The 23927-nt window shown below is 34.9% G+C and overlaps 1 protein-coding gene and 1 non-coding gene across 4 annotated transcripts in view; one reads left to right on the forward strand and one right to left on the reverse strand.

The window, feature by feature from the left end:
- Positions 1-23927, forward strand: part of UBE2K (ubiquitin conjugating enzyme E2 K) — an 81241-nt gene that overhangs the window by 40508 nt on the left and 16806 nt on the right. For 2 of the 3 annotated variants that reach the window (XM_033856948.2, XM_033856950.2), the window contains 3 exons: positions 606-699; positions 4869-4927; positions 14881-14963. In XM_033856948.2, the coding sequence (XP_033712839.1) occupies positions 606-699; positions 4869-4927; positions 14881-14963 (236 nt within the window). The remainder of the gene's footprint in view (positions 1-605; positions 700-4868; positions 4928-14880; positions 14964-23927) is intronic. The other variant, XM_073805167.1, reaches the window with a different exon arrangement.
- On the reverse strand, positions 8347-8472 carry LOC117312495 (U6atac minor spliceosomal RNA). Its single transcript, XR_004526822.1, has one exon. It is a non-coding gene; the product is annotated as a U6atac minor spliceosomal RNA (small nuclear RNA).

Consider the following 23927-nt stretch of genomic DNA (forward strand, 5'->3'; position numbering starts at 1 on the left):
CAGAAAAACAGTTTGAGGAAGGCATTAGAAGATTCTGTTGAGGCATTTAGGCTTTAGGAATTATTGTGGAAAGCGATATTAATTAGACACTTAGAGCTTTCATCATCCTGGTTGATGGTGTAGTATTTCAGTTAACCTAAACATCTAGAAATTTAAGTGAGAGCTTATAGCCTAAATAGTTTTTAATGATCTTGAATTTTCTGTTGGGGCTAGAACCCATGTAGCCCGGGGGTATCGAATTGCAGAGTTCATCTACAGATGAATAGAATTATCACTTTGGACCTAACACACATGAACTCAGCAAATATAAAATAAAGGTGTCTGCTAGTTTTCTCAAAACATTCCTGTAAAGTCAACCAGACATTGTACTGTTGTTCAAAGTGGTGTTATGTCATTAAAAACATTGCAGTTAAAATTTGTTAGTATTTTTGTTTTAAATATTCAGATTGGCTAATTACGTTCTAGAAAAGCAGACTATTATTTTTACTAGAGCAGATAAGCTTATGAAAGAGCGTGTTTCAAAATTTTTTATAGGTAATACTTCAATAAAAATAGGCCTTTTTCTTGCTGATATAACTAACATTTATTTTCTGTTTATTTTTAAGACGAGCAAAAATCAAATTAAAGTAGATCTTGTAGATGAGAATTTTACAGAATTAAGAGGAGAAATAGCAGGACCTCCAGACACACCATATGAAGGCAAGTACTTTTTTCTGTATCAAAATATTGTGCATATTAGAACTTGTCCGAAACATTAAATCAGAATAATCTCAAGCATTTATAAACTACGTGAAAGGTAACTTCATTTGGCTTAAGGATATATACAGCAGTTTTTAAATAATAAATTTAGATACTTATCTAGACTGATTTTTCTTACTGAATTTTAGCTAATTTTTTTCTTTTTCCAAAGAGCCAAGTTACAGGTTATATTATGTTAGAATCTAACAGTATAAAACAAATAGCATGTTAAGACTTTAACTTATATGGACTCTCAGTTACCCTTCATATGGTATCTGTAAACAAACCTTGCCTTAAATTTCTGACTTATGTTAATTTTTAAAGAAAAGCTTCTCTCCCCTGTTTGTCATTTAGCATGTAATTTACTCATATGTCTTCATACAGGCTGTATTCCAAATATTTAATTTTCTTTATTCAGGAAAGCTTTGAGTGATCGTTTCAAGACATATAGAAAGGAGACAGTTTTGCTGAACTCTGTGTTTACAAACTAAGTCTATAGCTACTTTAGACCATGGAATTGGGTGGTAAGATACAGAAAGAAGCTTTATAGCTTTTTATTTCCTCATTAGGCAGATCTTCAGTAGTGAGTGTTACTGTAAATTTGGATTATATAGCATTACCAAGATTCTTGCATATAATAAGCATTCAAATATTTGTTTAATGGAAATCATGTCACGGAATTTGTAGTAGTAGCACTTATTGAGTTCTTACTTGTTAGAGGTTTACGTGTACTTTCTCATTCACTCCTTATAACCAATCTTAAGAGGTAAGTACGGTTATCACTGTTTCATAGATAAAGAAACTTAAGCTCAGGAAAGTTAAGTAACTTGGCTAAGACATCTAAGCAGCACAGCTGGGATTTGAGTCCTAATAGCCATTGACTCCAAAGCCTGTGTTTCTAATCACTTTCTGCTCTTGAATAAATCAGGATTGATTGAATATTGGAAGTGGTGGTTATGTCTCCTTTGAATGTAGTGGTTCTACAATTCTGTAATGAACAGTTACCCAAAATTTTTCAGAAAAATTCAACGTTCTAGACTGTGTTTCTCTTTTCATTCAAAGTTTTAAAGACCCTAGAATGTCTTTAGCACATTCTACCAAATCTTAAATGACAATATTTTATTTTCTGTTTTATAGTTCATATGAGCCATTGCTAGACTTATTTAATTTTGTATATTGTTTTATGAGTGCCTCCTGTATGCCAGGCCTCATCTGGATGCTTTCATGGATGCTATTCATTTAGTCCTTTTGACAGTTGTTAGATGGAGAAGAGATCTTTAGTTATCTTATAAAAATCAAGTTCGTCCTTAATAGCAGATATTGTTTGTAATGATATACAAGCTTCTTCTTGAAGGCATACATTATAAATATTCTTGAATTACTTTTTAGGTTGTTTAGATGTATTTTTGAAAGATATTAGGGCAGTAGCATTATCACCATGGAGCTCTTCCAGTAAATTGATATTTATAAACAAGAGATCTCCTGAACTAGGCAGAATGTTTATTACCTTCTTAGCAACCCTTAATAAAGGTACATGAATTTTTAAAAAATTGGACAATACTTATTTGTAGGATGATTAAATTATAACTATACCACATTCATTAGTTAGAAACAAGTTTGGTCATTTTTAAGTGCTTATGTCTGCTGCTGCCACTAAATGAGACATTAATGTTTGATAAGATTAGTTTTAATATGCTTCTTAGGTATATATTTGAAGTAGATAAACTTAAATTGTATTCTTTTTATCATAAAACTATTGAAGTTGTTCATTTTGTTTAAGAAAAGCACATTTGAGGGCATAAACTTAGATACTTTTTTTGAAATACGAACAGGGGTAAAATATTTTGCTAATATTTATCTCAGGACTCTTGCTAAATTTTGAGGGATTTTTTTTTGAAGGTTTTTGTTGTTGTTGTTTTATCTCAATAGCCAGGGCAAAAGTTTACATGTGGAATGTTAAATTGTTAATAACATCATTAAGAAATCAGGTAGCTATTTTATGTAGTGTTAAAAGTAATCAGATTGAGTTAAAATGACCGTATTGTACATATTTTCTTCTTTTGCCTTAACGGCTCAGTGGCAGAGGAACAATTTAGTTCTTGAGGCTTTGTACCTAAGAGTTGTTTTAAATTTATGGAATCATTCTTGGTATTTTTTGAAAAATTCATCCCTTCCCCATTTAAAGATTATAAATGTGTAGTAGTAAAAGCTGTTCTTCAAGAAGTAAATGTTTTATAGTGAAAACTGTTATGATAATAATAATGTAGTTATCATAAAGCTCCCTTAGTTGTGTTACTCTGATATATATCAAATAATGCTGTGGTTAATGCTGTATTGATTATATATTGAAGTTGTCAAATAATGCAAGACAGAGCATACCAATAGCATATGGAGTAGAAATAGGATTTGGGGGACTCTAGGGTCCAGCATTATTTATATAGTATTTCAGGGCTCTCACACTGCTCCTAAGAGATTGTTTTGGACATTCAAGAAGGAAAAACTTTATATGAAAGGTTATAGAGACAGTAATTTGGAATTTAATGAAAAAAGTAAGATTCATAGGAATGAAAAAGAAGAATGTACACATTACTCAGGCTAAATTTATTATACCTATATTTGAAGCTAGCATTTATAACTCTGAATATAAACAGTTATCTCTGTATACACAAAAATTTCTTGAGGTACTCTTCTCTTACCTGTCTTTTTTTGTTTCTTTTTTTTTTTACTTCTTTCCTTTATATTTCACTGCTGCTGTATTCTGTGTGCTTCAGGCATCTAGTTCAACTTGTGCATTAGTCAGTATGGGATTCTATTAAAAGGAATAAGCAAGAAAAGAAGAATTGGCACCAAAAGGGCTTGAAGAAAGTGGTACCAAGTGAATTGCTCTTTTGTTTTTTTCTTAGATCCACATTCATCTGTTCTAACAATGAAGGAAGTGGCAGGATATACTGAGAATTGAGTGTACGGAATTTTGAAGTCAGTAGCATGCCTAGAGCACAATTACTGTTTTTGTTTTATTACTTTTTATTATGGAAAATTTCAGATATATACAGAAGGTAAAAACCTCCAGGCACTCATCAGCCAGCTTTAATAACTATCATTTCATGGCCAGTCTTTGATGTAATTCATCCCTTGATTATTTTGAAGCAAATCCCAGGCATAGTTTCATATATAAATATTTCACTAGCTCAGTTTTATTTGCTGTATTTTGGAATGATAAATATTCTTTGGTAATGGATCATAAAATCTTAGAATTGGAAGGTTCCGTAGAGTTAGGATTCAAATCCAGTCTGCCATCCAGTGCAAGATTCCCCCTTCAGAGTTTCCTGAGAAGCAGTTATCCTCCCCCTTTAATATCCTAGTTATGGGAAGCTAGATAAACTTAAAAAAAAAAATACTTATTTAGCTGCTAGTTGCTCAAGATAACTTCAGACCAAAATGGAATGTTGCCTACTGTTTATATGTTACTGGTTAGAACAGTCTCTTTGTATACCCATTTACAGGAAGAGACTAGGTTTTTGTCTTTATTCCTGCCTCTTGTCTTACTATTGAATTTTGTTTTTTAAATTTTAACAAGAAGTGTTGGCATTTAATTTAATGTCCCAGATTAAAACTTTGGGACATTTTTGCATTTGAGAGAACCAGCTAGAAGTAGATTTTTCAGTTTTTGGCGTAATCTGTGTATCCTTTTTCTTTGTACCACCTATGCCTTTATACTTCCCTATCTTCTTTCTTTTTTTCCTTTTTTCTTTCCATTTTTTCCTGTTATTTAGCAACACTTATCAGTGTGGACTAAAGGAAACAAAAAGAGATGGAACCTGTGCTACGTAATTGTTCCAGTGAAGTCTTTGGCATTGGATCGTCTGTGGATTTAATGTATTCATCCATCTCTCCAATTATTCACTGATAAACTAATATCAGTTTAAAATGGGTATTCTGTATGCTTTAAATAACCTTTAAATTAAAAACTAGTGCTTTTGTTTATTTCCTTTTTGGGTTTCAGCTTTAAAATGAATCTGTTGTAATTGACTATAAAATAGTATATGTTTTGAAAAGTTCTATCACTATATTTGGCTTTACATATTTGAGGTGAGCAGCACTGTTAACTTTCTGTTTTCCCCATTTTTTAGGAGGAAGATATCAACTAGAGATTAAAATACCAGAAACATATCCATTTAATCCCCCTAAGGTATTGTAAGCCTATTTTTGTGCATGAACTTTTTCTTGGCTCCTTTAATTAATATGTACTTTAGTGTTTATTAAAATTACAAATTTTTTAGTTGTTTACTGTGTAAATTTAGCATGGACAAGATGTCAGGTAATGACAGATGGTTTGCTTCTGGAATTAGAATGGAAAGTAAGCTTACTCAGAGGCAGCTAGTAATGGTTTTAGACAGGAATAGGATGTATATCTGACAACGGCTTAAATTCTGGGTCTGGAAAAACTTACAGTGTTCCCAAATTTAGAGAATCCTTATACAAGTCCTTATTTGCCTCAGAGAAGTATATTTTTTAGGGAAGAGAGTACTCTGACTTTATTCAACAATTATTTGAGTACTTTGTGCCAATATAGCAATAAGTAAGACTTACACTGCTGTCCTTGCTTTCATGGAGCTCGTGTTCTAGTGGGGGGAAAAATGAACAAATCATTGCAACTGTGATGAATGTTAAAAGAGGAAACAATAATCTAGGATTGTGTATAACAAGGGGAACTAACCTAAACTTATTTTTTGACTGAATTGCTTCCTTTATGTCTTTACTTTTGCTATCATCACCATTTTAGTTTAGGCATTCAGCTTTATTACTGCGCCTGTTTTGCCTATTATTTGATCACCCTTTCATCTTTGCCATACTATTCATTCTTTGCACTGTTGTTCTATAAATCTTCCTAAAGTGCAGTTTTGATCATGTTTCTTTTCTTTCCTTGTTAATAGTCTGAACTCCTTAGCTGGGCATTTAAAAGCTCCTGTAACCTGACCTTAGTCTTTTTTTCCATCCTAATCTTCTGCTGCCCTCACCCACAATATGAGTTTCTTTTTCTCCAGCCTAGATTATTTGCTGTTTGTAGGTTAATGCTTATTCTTTCACACTTCCCTGTCATTTTCACTTGAACCATTGTCCCTGTCATTTAAAATTCTACTTTTCTTTTGAGGTCTAGGTAAAGTATCACTTTCTCCATTACGCTGTGCCTGTCAAAATGTTTCTCCCTCTACTCCCAATAGCATTTTATGTAATTTATATAGTACCACCACAATTACAGTACCAATTAATGTATTGTATTATTTGGGGATATGTATCTTTCACTAGCTTTTGTGCTCCTGAGGTCAAAGACCACGGCTTAATACACCTTTGTATTTTCTATGGCTCCTGAAAGTATAGTGTCCCTTGAGCATATGATAGTAGTCACTCAGAAAATGTTCCAGAATTCATTCATTCAGCCTACTGGTTGTGCCCCATTTAAGAATATAGACACAGCAGTGGAAGTTCCAGGGTGAAGTTGAGTCACCTACCAGTTTGAGGTGCCTGTTATCCTGTTGTTTATGTATATCTATTTTCTGATAAGCCTGGTTGATGTTTTCAAATTGTGGTAAAGTATACATAACATAAAATTTACTATTTTAACCATTTTTAAGTGTGCAGTCTAGTGGCACTTAAGCACATTCACATTGTTTTCTGTGTATCACCACCATCCATTTCCAGAACATTTTCATCTTCCCTACTGAACAATAACTCCCTGATATTCCATGCTGGTAACCACTGTTATATTTTTTCTCTATGAATTTTTCCTACCCTAGGTACCTCATTTAAGTGGAATCATACGATTTTTGTCCTTCTGTACCTGGCTCATTTCACTTAGTATAATATCTTTAAGGTTCATCCATATTATAAGTTGTGGCAGAATGCCATTCCTTTTTAAGGCTTAATAGTATTCCCTTGTACATACCCACCACATTTTGTTTATCCCTTTAACCATCGATGGACATTTTGGTTGTTTCTACCTTTTAAGCCTGGTTGATTTTTTTTTTTTTTTTTTGCCTTTTGTAAAAGTAGTTTGTGTTTGTTGTAGAAATTTTTTTTTTTTAATAAATTTATTTATTTTATTTTTGGCTGTGTTGGGTCTTTGTTGCTGCGCGTGGGCTTTCTCTACTTGCGGCAAGCAGGGTTACCCTTTGTTGTGGTGCATGGGCTTCCCACTGTGGTGGCTTCTTTTGTTGTGGAGCATGGGCTCTGGGTGCACGGGCTTCAGTAGTTGTGGCTCGTGGGCCCCAGAGCGCAGGCTCAGTAGTTGTGGTGCACAGGCTTAGGTGCTCCGCGGCATGTGGGATCTTCCCGGACCAGGGCTTGAACCTGTGTCCCCTGCATTGGCAGGCGGATTCTTAACCACTGCACCACTAGGGAAGCCCCTGTTGTAGAAATTTGAATAGTGAAGAATTAAAAGAACATTTTTTTTTTTCCAGTATGACCACTTGGAGATGACCACTATTAAGCTTTCATCTTACATTTGTGACTTAATTTTCATCCTTACCCTAGTTACCCTCCACTAGGTAATCTTGGTTGTCAGTGTGATCATTAGAATGAGTAGTGACTTGAGGTTACTTTAATTATAGAATACTGTAAATTTAAGAAAAGAGGATTTTAAAATGTTTCGAGATAAGGATGACCTCAAAGCCTAAAAAAATTTTAATGGAAATGAGGGAAGAAAGAAAAGATCTCAAGAGAGACTGCTCTCAACCACTATATTTTTACTATTAAATAATGATAGTAGCAGTTGTCACTTGTTTTGTGCTAGGAATTTTATATGCCTTTCCTGAAAGTCTTCATAACAGTCTTAATGAATGAGGGAACTGAGGCTTAGAGGTTAAATAGAAACTAGATCCTGTAAGGCCCACTGTGCTCTACTTCTTGTTTCTAATGAGGAAGGAATAAGGGCAAAATCTCTGAAACGGTCAATATGACTCCACCAAGAACAAAAATAATCAACCACAGTTCAAATCTTACTTTTGGCATTTAACTGGCTTCTTGATTTTAGGCAAGCTATCTAACCACTGTGTGTTTCCTCATTTGTAAAATCCTTTGAAAGGATTATGAAGATTAAAAGAGTAGTCCATTTAAAAAACAATACTTCAATAATTCTATGAAATATTTTTTCATATTTTTAACATCTCTGAAATCAGGATATATCTTTCAGTGGATGAGATGTTATAACTTAATTGGCAGAGTTTTTTTCTTTCTCAAGGTACATAAAATAATGGTGTATTGAATAATTGATGGTACCTGAGATTCAGTGAAATACAATACTTAGAACAGTGCCTGCTCAGACTAAGCATGCTGTAAATATTAGCTAGCATTAACCAGTGACTACCACCCTAAGAGGACCTTCTTGAAGTAGTCTGTTGGCTTCCCTCTGCAACGTTGTAAAATACAGTAGCATTGATGCTTAAATTTCCTCTTTAATTTGAAATTCTCATACGTTACTGGTAGGAATGTAAAGTGTTGGAGCTGGCTTTGAAAAATATTTTGGTCAAAATGGTAAACGTAGAGTTACCTTATGACCTAGCAGTTCTACTTCTACAACACTTATTTCTTTTTTAAATTTATTTTTTATTGAAAAAAAAATGGTTAGATGCCACAAAGTAGGTGTCAGTGCCTTAACCATATGCATGTTGTCAGGCCCGAGAGCTTCTTCCATCCTTGTCGAGGGCAGTGCTAACCTTCTCTCCTTTCATACAACACATAGCAGTTCTACTTCTAGATATCTACTCAATAGAAATGAAAACGTGTCCACACAACTTGCACACAAATGTTCATACCAGCACTATTCATAACTGCCAAAAAATGGAAGTGCTCTAAATGTCCATCAACTGAATGGAAAAATTAAATGTGGTATATCCATACCACATTTGGTTATAAAAGTGATAAAAGTGCTGATATGTGCTACAAAATAGATGAACTTTCAAAACATCACGCTAAATGAAAAAGCCAGGCACAAAAAGCCACACATTGTATGATTTCATTTATATGAACATTAGAAGAGGCAAATCACAGTGAAAAAAAAGTAGACTGGTGGTTGCCTAGGGCTGGAGGAGTGTGGAGGAATGGGGAGTGACTGCTGTTGGTTACGTAGTTTCTTTTTTTTAAAATTAATTCATTTTCAAATTGTTTATTTACAGTTTATAGAAATACAATTCGTTATTTTAATTTAATTTTATTTTTAATTAATTTATTCATTTTTTCGCTGTGTTGGATCTTCGTTGCTGTGAGCAGGCTTTCTGTAGTTGCAGTGAGCGGGGGCTACTTTTCATTGTGGTGCGCGGGCTTCTCATTGCGGTGTCTTCTTTTGTTGTGGAGCACGGGCTCTAGGTGCGTGGGCTTCAGTAGTTCTAGCACACGGGCTCAGTAGCTGTGGCGCACAGGCTTAGTTGCTCCACGACATGTGGGATCTTCCCGGACCAGGGCTCAAACCTGTGCCCCCTGCATTGGCAGGTGGATTCTTAACCACTGCGCCACCAGGGAAGCCCAGTTGTTGTTGTTGTTTTTTAAATAAATAAATAATTATTTTGCTGCGCCGGGTGTTAGTTGCGGCTTGCAGGATCTAGTTCCCTGACCGGGGGTCAAACCTGGGCTCCCTGCATTGGGAGTGTGGAGTCTTAACCACTGGACCCCCGGGGAAGTCCCTGTAGTTTCTTTTTGAGGTGTTGAAATGGTCAAAAATTAGATTTTGGTGATGGTTGCACAACTGTGAATGTACTAACCACCATGAAATTGTGCACTTTAAATGGGGGCAAATTATTGTCTCAATAAAAGTGTTTATTTCCCTCTGTAGTCTGTAAATGTAAGTCAAAAGTGATTGCATAGTTCTGGTTCTGTCTTAGGCACTTGATACATTATTTCATTTAATCTTTGAAATCACTATTGTATTAACACTTCCTCCTCCCACCTTTTTCAGAAAAGCAAGAAAAATGGACTAAAAACATAAGAACTGAGGTCTGTCTGATGTTTTTGCTACTAGTTCATGTTGCTCTTCAGGCCACTACTGTCTTAATTCCAGCCATACCATGTTGAAGTAACTTCAAGATTTAGAAAGGTCTTCCTTCAGTCAACCCACATTTGTCTCCCTCTGGCTTCTACCAGTTAGTTATACTTGGAATTTAGTATTCTTTTAAATATGGTACTCCTCCCATTTATGGCCGTAAGCTTTTGGAGTAGATGCTAATTAATGTTGATAAATATGTTCTAGATATTTACTATATTAGATTTGAATTTTGACTGGTAGATAATGATGGAAAGAGTGGGGAATATTTGTGTAAATGTCTTGCATAATTATGTTCACATATGTTTAATATGTAGCCTCAGGTTTAATTTTAAGCCTTCTGAGGTAAAAGTATTGACGTTAACTGTCATGTTCTCACTACTGTGCAGCTAAAATTGCACCCAGTTGAAAACTTACATTGTTTTATCTTAACATGGTTACAGAGTATTTTTTATTACTCTGCAATAAACTATTGACCTGAAGAGCAGAAGGTTTACTTCTGAACAGAGAAGATGTATCTTTGAATCAGCTGAGTATAGGATAGAAGAAGTTTGATTCAATGCATACTTTATTTATTTTTAAAATTTATTTTATTTTATTTATTTATTTTTGGCTTCATTGGGTCTTTGTTTCTGCACGCGGACTTTCTCTAGTTGTGGCGAGTGGGGGCTACTCTTCATTGTGGTGCACGGGTTTCTCATTGTGGTGGCTTCTCGTGTTGCAGAGCATGGACTCTAGGCACGTGGGCTCAGTAGTTGTGGCTCGCGGGCTCTAGAGCGCAGGCTCAGTAGTTGTGGTGCACAGGCTTAGTTGCTCCGCGGCATGTGGGATCTTCCCGGACCAGGGCTCGAACCCATGTCCCCTGCATTGGCAGGCAGATTCTTAACCACTGCACCACCAGGGAAGCCCACATACTTTATTTATTTATTTATTTTTAATTGCTTTACAATGGTGTGTTAGTTTCTGCTTTATAACAAAGTGAATCAGTTATACATATACATATGTTCCCATATGTCTTCCCTCTTGCATCTCCCTCCCTCCCACCCTCCCTATCCCACCCCTCCAGGCTGTCACAAAGCACCGAGCCAATATCCCTGTGCCATGCGGCTGCTTCCCACTAGCTATCTACCTTACTACGTTTGTTAGTGTGTATATGTCCATGACTCTCTCTCGCCCTGTCACAGCTCACCCTTCCCCCTCCCCATATCCTCAAGTCCATTCTCCAGTAGGTCTGCATCTTTATTCCTGTGTTACCCCTAGGTTCTTCATAACATTTTTTTTTCTTAAATTCCATATATATGTGTTAGCATACGGTATTTGTCTTTTTCTTTCTGACTTACTTCACTCTGTATGACAGACTCTAGGTCTATCCACCTCATTACAGCTCAGTTTCGTTTCTTTTTATGGCTGAGTAATATTCCATTGTATATATGTGCCACATCTTCTTTATCCATTCATCCGATGATGGGCACTTAGGTTGTTTCCATCTCCGGGCTATTGTAAATAGAGCTGCAATGAACATTTTGGTACATGACTCTTTTTGAATTTTGGTTTTCTCAGGGTATATGCCCAGTAGTGGGATTGCTGGGTCATATGGTAGTTCTATTTGTAGTTTTTTAAGGAACCTCCATACTGTTCTCCATAGTGGCTGAACCAATTCACATTCCCACCAGCAGTGCAAGAGTGTTCCCTTTTCTCCACACCCTCTCCAGCATTTATTGTTCTAGATTTTTTGATGATGGCCATTCTGACTGGTGTGAGATGATATCTCATTGTAGTTTTGATTTGCATTTCTCTAATGATTAATGATGTTGAGCATTCTTTCATGTGTTTGTTGGCCACATACTTTATTTTTAAGTAAGTTGTAATAATATTCTACGAATGAAAACCCCATTAAATTAGGAAAACTCTAGCTCAGTGATTTGTCGAACTTACTATTGGAGATTAGGTTGTGAATTTTCCTCTTTTTCCTTTGTGTTATAAGTACTTTTATATATGAAATTGAGTATAAATACTGATGCTAATAGCCTTCAATGAGTCTTCCCTTCTGCACATGCATATTTAAAATAAAATAGCATTTTCTTTTGTACAATAAGTTAGTTAAAGCAGGTTTAATATTGTAACTTCCTTGAGTTCCAAACTTGAAACTGGAAATTCCTGATGGAAATAGAGCTCACATCTACCATGAGGTGGAAGGTAAAATATTTGTTGAACTAAAGAGTGCATAAATATAGGCTGCATCCTGTGGGAGGAGATAAGATTACTGATGATGGTGTACCAATATAAATAACTAAGAATCGTCCCCTAAGAATCGTCCCCTTCCTTTATTTCAGTCTGGTAACACTGTGTACATAGTGTTAAGATTTTTGTTTCTAAATTCTTTGAGTGCTCCTCAAAGCTAATGAGTGTTGTCAAGTTACCCAGACAGTGCTAGTATTAGTTTCATTTGTGAAAATAAGGAAACTTGAATTGTTATTCATATAAGTATTTTAGTACTGTAAACCATCTCATATTTGAGTCAAGTATGACTCAAGTAGGTCATAATAAATGTCTTTGTATTGTTACTTTTATACCTCATCCCTTCCAAGTTCTTTGTACATTTTTGTTGCTTTAGGTCGGGGATGGTAGTACTCTGGGAGAATGTGATGAATACAATGGATATGAATTGAGCGTAGAATGATGGGGTATATGTGGTTACCATTGGTAATATTAAGAGTTGAGAAAGAAGTGAAAAATCTAAGAAAGGAGATAGTTGATGATAAAGAATGACAAAGAGAGGAATAGATAAAAGAGTGTAAAACCACACAAAGAACTACTTATAGAAGTTACTTACATCTGTACTGGTAGATAATGGAGTGGCCTCTTGAAAATTAATTTCTTTATTAGATTATCTGCAAATTCAAAGTTATTTATTTCTAACTGTAGATTGTAGTACAAAGAAATAGTTTAATAATTTCCTTGATCCTGCATATAAGCATATTTGTTTTTCATGTAGAGTCTTCAGAGAATCATGTATTGAAGATTCTTCTTTAAAAAGCAAGAACAATTCACACATCCTTAGATCATCTGCCTAAATTGTAAACCTTCTGACATCTTCAGTAGTAATTTAACATTCTGTTTTCCTCGGGACTTCCCTGGTGGTCCAGTGGTTAAGACTGCATTTCCACTGCAGGGGGCACGGTTCAATCCCTGGTCGGGGAACTAAGATGCCACATGCTATTTGACGTCGCCAAAATATTAAAACAAACAAACCAAAAATATATATATATAATAAATATTATTGCACATTCATTCAGTGTGAGGCACTTTAGATGCTTGGAATGCTCTACTAAGCAGGATAGACACCATGCATTTTAGAGAAGACCAGGCAAATAAGAAAGAGATGATAGAAGTGTGATCAAGTACTGTGACACAGGAGAAAGTACAGGGTGCTATAGGACAGGTCAGGAAGAAGTGATTATGGAAGCTGAAACTTAAATGATAAGTAGGAGTTAGCCAGGAGAAGAGGATATCAAGGTGTGTTATTGAAAGAAGAAATGTATGAAGACCCTGAGTCCAAAAAAAAAATTTTTTTTTTTAAAAATATGACTTGTTGAGCACTTGTATTGAATGTAGGGTAGATGTGAGATTTGAGAGCGAGGCTAGAATCAGTTTAACAGTGTGGGCTTACATAAACGGAATGAGAAGTTGTTAAAGGGCCTTAAGTAGAGTAGTGACATGAATCAGGTTTGTTTTAAAGGGCTCTCTGGTTTCAGTGTGGAGAATGGATTGGAGGGAAGAAAACTGAAGGCAGTAAAGTCAAAAACTGTTCAGTAACCCAGGTGAAGAATGATAGTCTCCTTTAAAGACATGGTGTTCTGTGGATGGAAAGAAGTAGATATCATTGAAAGCAGTAAGGTTATTTTAAGAATTAAAAAGGATCAAGGAGTGGAAAGTCTCCATTAGTTTTAAGTGTTTTGAAGTCATTAGTGAATGGAAGTGCTTTTTCAGATGGCTTGTAAGTTAGTGAGTGAATATGTGAGGAATTAAGAACAGATAGTATAGACAAGTCACAGGGAGAGAAGTGGAAGCATGATAATTCTTTTAGCTTCTTTTCATAAATAGCTTACATTTGGAGCATATATATTTTTTGAATTTTATTTTTTTATACAGTGGGTTCTTATTAGTTATCCATTTTATACATATTAGTGTATAATGTCAATCCCAATCTCCCAGTTCATCACAGCATATATTGATGAGTTAATTTTTGCAAGGTACTAGAACATAGCTTGGTTCATAGTAATTAATCTGTTAAATGTTAAAGAATTTTGACCTAGATGACTATCATATATATGTGTCAGGTATAATCCTCCTCCTCCTCCTGTTCCTCCTCCAAAAGCTCATAAGTAAGAGCTGATGAAGTAGATTTCATTTCAAGGTGATATGATAGAGTTAGCATTTTCACATCGTTGATTTCTTATTCTTTCATGCTTAAATAAGTACACTCAGAATCTGAAATTAGATTGTGTGAGTTTGTATCTTCTGTTGTAAACTACTTACTTGATATTGGGTAAATTTCTTAAACTCTGAGCCTCAGTGCCTGGCAAATAATAGTAGGCCTTTAAATATTTGTCAAAAATTTTTTTAAAGTATTTAAGAAAAAAAGTGCTACAAAAAAATCAGGAGTAATCTTATAGTCACTTTCTACTTCTGTTTCCATGTACTGATTTTGCTTACTTTTTCCTTCAAACCTATTCTACACCCTTCACTCTAGAAAAATTGCCATTTACTATCTATATTTTGATTTTCTGTACTACTTTATCTACCTGAATGGATCTTAGTCCATGTTAAATTTCTCATAGCATCTAACACTATGCTAGGTAATTTATAAACACCTAGTTAATTGTTGGGTTTCTTTGAGCATTTATTAAAAGGTTTAAAAAGAATGTATGTCATTGATAGCATTTGGCTCACTGAATGCTTTGTCTCCTACACCCTTCCCTTCACTTAGGCAAAATGATGTAAGTATGAGCATTTTTTTTAGCTCGAGGATTTCATTTTCTTATAGTTCTACTTAAACTATATATGTTTTACTTCTGTACTTTAAAACTCAAATGTGCTTTATATTCTAGGTCCGGTTTATCACTAAAATATGGCATCCTAATATTAGTTCCGTCACAGGGGCTATTTGTTTGGATATCCTGAAAGATCAATGGTAAGAGATTTTGAATTCACCTTCAACCCTCTCTCATATGAATTCTAAGACTGTTTAGAGTGTTAAATGTGTACTTGCCTCAAAACATAAGCATATATTATACTTTTATTTGGCAATAATTTTAAAACTAGATGAAGTCTCTTAAGTACATAAGAGAAAATATGTTACAGTTGAAATTGGAATCTATATTTAAATAGTGATTTATTAGGTAATGTCAGATGCTAGCTTTCCATCTTGAAAAATCTTGGATTTTATTTGTCGCTTTGGTAAATTTGATTTTTTGCTATCTCAGAAAGATATTTGTGAAAGACTAAAATAATTTAAGTATTGTAGTAATCAGCTCTGACTTGGATGGAACGTAGACAACGAAAACGTTAAAACGTATTAATTGAGTGCGATTAAGGTTCTAAGATTCTAAGAAGTACCTTTGTAGGTGGTATCGTCATTTGTACAGTGCTTTCACATGTTTTGTATGATTTTATCTTGGCAGTATAGTGTTTAACCACTAGGTTAAAATCGTGGCTCTGCAATTTACTCATTTTTGTGGTCTTGAGTAAATTACCTGGTCTTTTGCCTTCGTTTCCTTATTGGAAAAAATTGGGGGTTAATACCTATTTCATAGGGCTGTTGAGAAGAGTAAATGAGTTGTTTTATGTATTTCTCTTAGATTAGAGCCTGGCATATTCTAACAGTATGGATTGAACAACCAAGACGAGATATAAAAAGACATTGGGGTGGAAGAAAACAATAAGTTATGTGTTTGATTTGTTAAGAAAGGGAAAGAAATGAACCTGAATAAGCTGAAACAGGATGACAGCATTTAGCATATGGGTCACTTGGTATATTTAGTAATTGGATAAACAGACAAGAGTTGCTGGTTTTGTTTTGTTTTTCCATTCTAATAGCACACCTGAGTAAAGCCTCTCCCTCAGTAGATCATCTCTTGGGATCCAGTTTCTTGATCTGTATTCCATACTGTTAAACATTGAACATTGTGGACTAGACCTAACTTTATCTTCTGTCATTCTTTTGATTTGTGACTTTTCATAATTTATTGAATTTCTGTGCCTCCATGTTTTTATCTATAAAGTCATCTCGAAGACCCCTTATAGCTCTGTTGTTCAGTGATATTAATGAAAATTTGCAGTATTAGAGACATTGTCCTTTTTTTCACTTGGTTTCTAGGACATCAGTTCTTCTGTTCTCCCCTTCCTTTTCCCACTCCTAGACTTCTCAACTAGTTCCTCCCTCATCTCCTGGAGCTTTGTACATGAGAATACCTCAGGGCTAAGTCTGCTTTTTTCCAGTCTATACTCATTTCCTTGGTGAGCTCATCTGATTTCATAACTTCACTGTTTATATTACTTGCAACTCACATTTTCTGAACTCTAGACTCATGTCCTGCTGCCTGTTTAACATCTATACTTGAATATGTAATGGACATCTCAAACTTAAACATGTTGGAAACTGAACTATTTCCCCAGCCCAAAATTTACTTCTTCCCCATGTAAGTTTTGGCAGCTACATCCTTGCAGTTGCTAAGACCAAAACTTCATCATGATTCTTGTTTCTTCTTTCTTCTTTCTCTGGTACCTTTATACCAGAGAAATCTGCAAATCCTCTTGTTGAAACCGCCAACATTTTAGCAGCAGTTCATTACTACTACCTTGGTCCAAAGTTGCATTGCCTCTTGCCTGGACGGTTACAGTAGCCTGTCCTTCTGCTTCCGACTTTACTCAGGCTATTCTCAGCAGACAGAATGAAACCTCCACCCCTTTGAAAACAAAACTCCACACTAAAATTTTCCACTGTCTTCTCTTTTTGCTCAGTTAAACCAGCAGTACTACCACTTCTGATTATCTTCCTATAAATAGTTGAAAGATTATGGTGTATATAGAGAACTTGAAATTTTGTATCAGAACACTTTTTATCAGCTATTCCCATTTCCTAAGGCAGGTCAAATAGCTGAATTTAGTCTTTTCATATCTATATCATTGAAATACTAAAAGATATCAGAGACATCAGATAAAATAGGTGAGATTGGATATCCATGGGTTTGTCAGCCCCCCCCTTTATTGAAGTAAATTGACATTCAGTGGATATCCCCCCCTTTATTGAAGTAAATTGACATTCAGTGGATATCCCCCCCTTTACTGAAGTAAATTGACATTCAGTGGATATCTAAATGTCAATGTTTAGGCTAATTTGGAACAGTTATCTTAGAAAACAGTTTGTTAACCTTGGTCTTTATTAATACATGTGGATGGTGATTTACCTTTAATATTTAACAACTTATGTTAGTATGGGTTATTTCTTAACTTTGTAACTTACCCTGTGTGGAAACCATATTATGTTTTTCTGCGACACCTCTTATGACTAAAGGTGTCTGTTTACCTGGGGAAGAAAATGACAACACATAAAAATTGCACTCATTGATACTGCTCTTCCAAAAGACACAAACGGGCATTAAGAGAATATCTGTATGGTTGATAAGCTGCGCTCAGCACCATTAGTCATCAGGGAAATGCAAATTCAAATCACAATTAGGTGCCACTACACACTTGCAAATGGTTCTCATGCATTGCTGGTAAGAATGTGGTTCAGCCACTCAACCAGCAGTATCTGCCAAAGCTAAATAAGTATACACCTTCACTATTGGCACAGCAGTTCTACTCCTAGGTATATATCCAAGAGAAATCCGAGAGAAATGAGTGCATATGTCCACCAAAAGACTTGTACAAGAATATTCATAGCAGATTTATTCAAACTGCAAGTCACCCAAATGTCTGTAAACAAGAGAATGGATATATAATGCTATAATCATGCAGTGGAACACTACATAGCAGTTAAAAAAAAAAAAGGCATGTTGACACAAACAACATGGATGATTCTCATAGACATGTGGAGTGGCAACAACCAGACACAAAGGAGTACATACTGTATGATTTCATTTTATGAAATTCAACATGAGTCAAAGCTAATTTTGGGTGATAGAAACTAGGACAGTGGTGGGTAGGTAGGGTCGTGAATAACAGGGGCAAGAGTGAGGCTTTCTGAGTGCTGGAAGTACTACGTATTTTGATCTAGCTGGTGGTTACCACGGGTGTATACATATATAAAAATTCACCTAGCTGTCAAGCATTTTACTCTGATTATACCTTAACAAAAAAATATAACAAAAAAGCTGCCGTTATTTTTAAGTAGCATTCAATAATGAACATAGATTATTAATGATTTTCTGGAAGATCCTTAACAGACAAGTTAGTCAACAATACACACAATTTGGTGCTTACTCTACATATTAAAGGCCCCACCTATCCATATGAATGAATATTAGCCATATTAACTGTGCTTATTGATTTTTGAGATCTGAGCAAAATTAATTTACTGAAGATAGATTTATAAAGTACTCATTTTTATCCACTGATTAATTAAAATTAGCTAACACATTTTGAAATTTCATACTTCTGTTTGCCTTTTAGGATTTGTTTTTAATAGATTTATGCTAATTTTACACATTAAATGCTAAAAATATTAATGTAGTATGAATTTAATCAGTTTGTGAAAAGCAAAATAAATGGAATAGAAAGTTTTATTTTTGTTTGTGTATTTTTTCACATTACCAAGTTTAGGTTTTAAAATTTATGTAGAACAAAAAGTGTACACATTTCTTTATACCATCAAAGATGTTATAGTTTCTATAGTATTTATGGTCAAAAGAATAAGTTTTGTTTTAATGTTAATTTTATTACAGCTAATTATGAAAACATTGTCATTGTTTGCCATTGGTCTTGTGTTCAGCTTTTAAAAACTTTTCATTTAGGCTTCTTTTTAGCTAATTAATTCTTAATGGTTTATGAATACCTCCCTTGCATTTATTATGAAAGTTTTCAAGCATACAGAAGACTTAAAACTTTGCTCATTGAGATTGTTACGAATTGAATCTAAAGTTACAGCTCTAGATTTTTCCTTCAGTTTTGAGAATAAACTGTCCCTTTGCATTCCCACCAACAGTGCACAGGATTCCAGTTACTCCACATCCTTGCCACCGTTATTTTCTGTTTTTTTGACAGTAGCTGTCTGAATGGATGTGAGATGGTATCTCATTGTTTCATTTACATTTTCCTAATGATTAGTGATGTTAAGCATCTTTTCATGTGCTTATCGGCTACTGGTATATCATCTTTGGAGAAATGCTTGTTTAAGTCCTTTCTTGGTCAGGTTTGTTTTTTGTTGTTGAGTTGAAGGAGTTCTTTATATATTTCAGGTATTAACTCCCTTGTCAGATCTATGATTTGTAAATATTTTCTCCCCATTCTGTGACTGTATTCTATTCTTTTCCTCTATTGACTTTCACTCTATTGACTGTATTCTCTGCCTAGGAAGATTTAAAAAAATTTTTCTTTTTCTATGCACAGGAGTTTTTAATTTTGATGTAGTTATAGACCAGTTTCTCTATTTTTTTCTTTTGTTGCCTGTGCTTTTGCCTGTCCTTTGATATCCAAGAAATCATGGTCAACTGCTGTGTCGTGGACCTTTCACCCTATGTTTTCTACTAAGAGTTTTATAATAAGTTTAGTCTTGGGAATTCCCGAGAGGTCCAGTGGTTAGAACTCAGTGCCTTCACTGCCGGGGCCCTGGTTGGGGAAATAAGATCCCACAAGCCATGCGGTGCAGCCCCCCTGCAAAAAATTAGTCTTACGTTTAGGTCTTTCATCCATTTTGAGTTAATTTTTTTTCTGATTTTTTTAAACATTGAAGAATAGTTAATTTACAATGTAGTGTTAGTTTCAAGTGCACATCAAAGTGATTCAGTTATACATATATATGTATATATTCTTTTTCTGATTCTTTTCCATTAAAAGTTGTTATAAGATATTGAGTATAGTTCCCTGTGTTGAGTTAATTTTTATATATAAGGCATGGCAAAGGTCCACCTTCACTCTTCTGAGAGCTCATTAAGTTGTTGTTTGTTTTTCCTATCATAGTAGCTTTATTTATTTTAGCATCTTTATTGGAGTATAATTTCTTTACACAATGGTGTGTTAGTTTCTGCTTTATAACAGAGTGAAGTAGCTGTACATATACATATATCCCCATATCTCCTCCCTCTTGCGTCTCCCTCCCACCCTCCCTATCCCACCCCTCTAGGTGGTCACAAAGCACTGAGCTGATCTCCCTGTGCTATGTGGCTGCTTTGCACTAGCTATCTATTTAATTTAATTAATTTATTTATTTTTTAATTTCTTGGAGTATAGTTGATTTACAATGTTGTGTTTCAGGTGTACAGCAAACTGAATCAGTTATAGATATACATGTATCCCACATTTTCGGCAAATTAAGAAAAAATGATAATGTTAGGAGAAATTGGGAGCTTCCTCCTTTTTCTTTTTTAATTTTTTTTTACTTGAAGAAGAATATTACTTTCTCTCCTTGTGCCAATGCTTTTCTTTTTTTTTAATTTTTAATTTAATTTTATTTTTCTATACAGCAGGTTCTTCTTAGTCATCAATTTTATACATATCAGTGTATACATGTCAATACCAATTGCCCAATTCATCACACCACCATCCCCACCCCTCCGCGGCATCCCCCCCTTGGTGTCCATACGATTGTTCTCTACATCTGTGTCTCAACTTCTGCCCTGCAAACCGGTTCATCTGTACTGTTTTTCTAGGTTCCACATACATACGTTAATATACGATATTTGTTTTTCTCTTTCTGACTTCACTCTGTATGACAGTCTCTAGATCCACCCACGTCTCAACAAATGACCCAATTTCATTCCTTTTTATGACCGAGTAATATTCCATTGTATATATGTACCACATCTTCCTTATTCATTCGTCTGTCGATGGGCATTTAGGTTGCTTCCATGACCTGGCTATTGTAAATAGTGCTGCAATGAACGCTGGGGTGCATGTGTCTTTTTGAATTATGGTTGTCCTAGGGTGTATGCCCAGTAGTGGGATTGCTGGATCATATGGTAATCTTATTTTTAGTTTTTTAAGGAACCTCCATACTGTTCTCCATAGTGGCTGTATCAATTTACATTCCCACGAACATTGCAAGAGGGTTCCCTTTTCTCCACACCCTCTCCAGCATTTGTTTGTAGATTTTCTGATGATGCCCATTCAGACTGGTGTGAGGTGATACCTCATTGTAGTTTTGATTTGCATTTCTCTAATAATTAGTGATGTTGAGCAGCTTTTCATGTGCTTCTTGGCCATCTGTAGGTCTTCTTGGAGAAATGTCTGTTCAGGTCTTCTGCCCATTTTTGGATTGGGTTGTTTTTTTTTAATATTGAGGTGCATGAGCTGTTTATATATTTTGGAGATTAATCCTTTGTCCGTTGATTTGTTTGCAAATATTTTCTCCCATTCTGAGGGTTGTCTTTTGGTCTTGTTTATGGTTTCCTTTGCTGTGCAAAAGCTTTGAAGTTTCATTAGGTCCCATTTGTTTATTTTTGTTTTTATTTCCATTACTCTAGGAGGTGGATCAGAAAGGATCTTACTGTGATTTATGTCAAAGAGTGTTCTTCCTATGTTTTTCTCTAAGAATTTGATAGTGCCCGGTCTTACGTTAAGGTCTCGAATCCATTTTGAGTTTATTTTTGTGTATGGTGTGAGGGAGTGTTCTAATTTCATTGTTTTACATATAGCTGTTCAGTTTTCCCAGCACCACTTATTGAAGAGACTGTCTTTTCTCCATTGTATATCCTTGCCTCCTTTGTCATAGATTAGTTGACCATAGGTGCGTGGGTTTATCTCTGGGCTTTCTATCTTGTTGCATTGATCTTTGTTGCTGTTTTTGTGCCAGTACCATACTGTCTTGATTACTATAGCTTTGTAGTATAGTCTGAAATCAGGGAGTCTGATTCCTACCGCTTCGTTTTTTTCCCTAGACTGCTTTGGCTATTCGGGGTCTTTTGTGCCTCCATACAGATTTTAAGATTTTTGTTCTAGTTCCGTAAAAAATGCCATTGGTAATTTAATAGGGATTGGATTGAATCTGTAGATTGCTTTGGGTAGTATAGTCATTTTCACAATATTGATTCTTCCAATCGAAGAACATGGTATATCTCTCCATCTGTTGGTATCATCTTTAATTTCTTTCATCAGTGTCTTATACATATGCATACAGGTCTTTTGTCTCCCTAGGTAGGTTTATTGCTAGGTATTTTATTCTTTTTGCTGCAGTGGTAAATGGGAGTGTTTCCTTAATTTCTCTTTCAGATTTTTCATCATTAGTGTATAGGAATGCAAGAGATTTCTGTGCATTAATTTTGTATCCTGCAACTTTACCAGATTCATTGATTAGCTCTAGTAGTTTTCTGGTGGCATCTTTAGGATTCTCTATGTATAGTATCATGTCCTCTGCAAACAGTGACAGTTTTACTTCTTCTTTTCCAATTTGTATTCCTTTTATTTCTTTTTCTTCTCTGATTGCCATGGCTAGGACTTCCAAAACTATGTTGAATAATGGTGGTAAGAGTGCACATCCTTGTCTTATTCCTGATCTTAGAGGAAATGCTTTCAGTTTTTCACCAAGGAGAATGATGTTTGCTGTGGGTTTATTGTATATGGCCTTTATTATGTTGAGGTAGGTTCCCTCTATGCCCACTTTCTGAAGAGTTTTTTTTAATCATAAATGGGTGTTGCATTTTGTCAGAAGCTTTTTCTGCATCTATTCAGATGATCATATGATTTTTCTCCTTCAATTTGTTAATATGGTGTATCACATTGATTGATTTGGGAATATTGAAGAATCCTTGCATCCCTGGGATAAATCCCTCTTGATTATGGTGTGTGATCCTTTTAATGTGTTGTTGGATTCTGTTTGCTAGTATTTTGTTGAGGATTTTTGCATCTGTATTCATCAGTGCTATTGCTCTGTAATTTTCTTTTTTTGTAGTATCCTTGTCTGGTTTTGGTATCAGGGTGATGGTGGCCTCATAGAATTAGTTTGGGAATGTTCCTTCCTCTGCAATGTTTTGGAAGAGTTTGAGAAGGATGGGTGTTGACTCTGCTCTAAATGTTTGATAGAATTCACGTGTGAAGCCATCTGGTCCTGGACTTTTGTTTGTTGGAAGATTTTTAATCAAAGTTTCAATTTCATTACTTGTGATTGTTCTGTTCATATTTTCTATTTCTTCCTGGTTCAGTCTTGGAAGATGATACCTTTCTAAGAATTTGTCTATTTCTTCCAGTTTGTCCATTTTATTGGCATAGAATTGCTTGTAGTAGTCTTTTAGGATGCTTTGTATTTCTGCTGTGTCTGTTGTAACTTCTTTTTCATTTCTAATTTTATTGATTTGAGTCCTCTTCCTCTTTTTCTTGATGAGTCTGGCTAATGGTTTGTCAATTTTGTTTATCTTCTCAAAGAGCCAGGTTTAGTTTTATTAATCTTTGCTACTGTTTTCTTTGTTTCTATTTCATTTATTTCTGCTCTGATCTTTATGATTTCTTTCCTTCTGCTAACTTTGGGTTTTGTTTGTTCTTCTTTCTCTAGTTCCTTTAGGTGTAAGGTTAGATTGTTTGAGATTTTTCTTGTCTCTTGAGGTAGGCTTGTATAGCTATAAACTTCCCTCTTAAAACTGCTTTTGCTGAATCCTATAGGTTTTGGATCGTCGTGTTTTCATTGTCACTTGTCTCTAGGTATTTCTGATTTCCTATTTTGATGTCTTCGGTGATCTCTTGGTTATGTAGTAACGTATTGTTTAGCCTCCATGTGTTTGTGTTTTTTTATGGTTTTTTTCCCTGTAATTCATTTCTACTCTCATAGCATTGTGGTCCGAAAAGATGGTTGGTATGATTTCAGTTTTTTAAATTTACTGAAGTTTGATTTGTGACCCAAGATGTGATCTATTCTGGAGAGTGTTCCGTACGCACTTGAGAAGAAAGTGTAATCTTCTGTTCTTGGATGGCATGTCCTATAAATATCAATTAAATCTATCTGGTCTGT

This window comes from Tursiops truncatus, chromosome 5 (assembly GCF_011762595.2).
Source record: "Tursiops truncatus isolate mTurTru1 chromosome 5, mTurTru1.mat.Y, whole genome shotgun sequence".
In the NCBI taxonomy this organism is placed as follows: Eukaryota; Metazoa; Chordata; class Mammalia; order Artiodactyla; family Delphinidae; genus Tursiops; species Tursiops truncatus.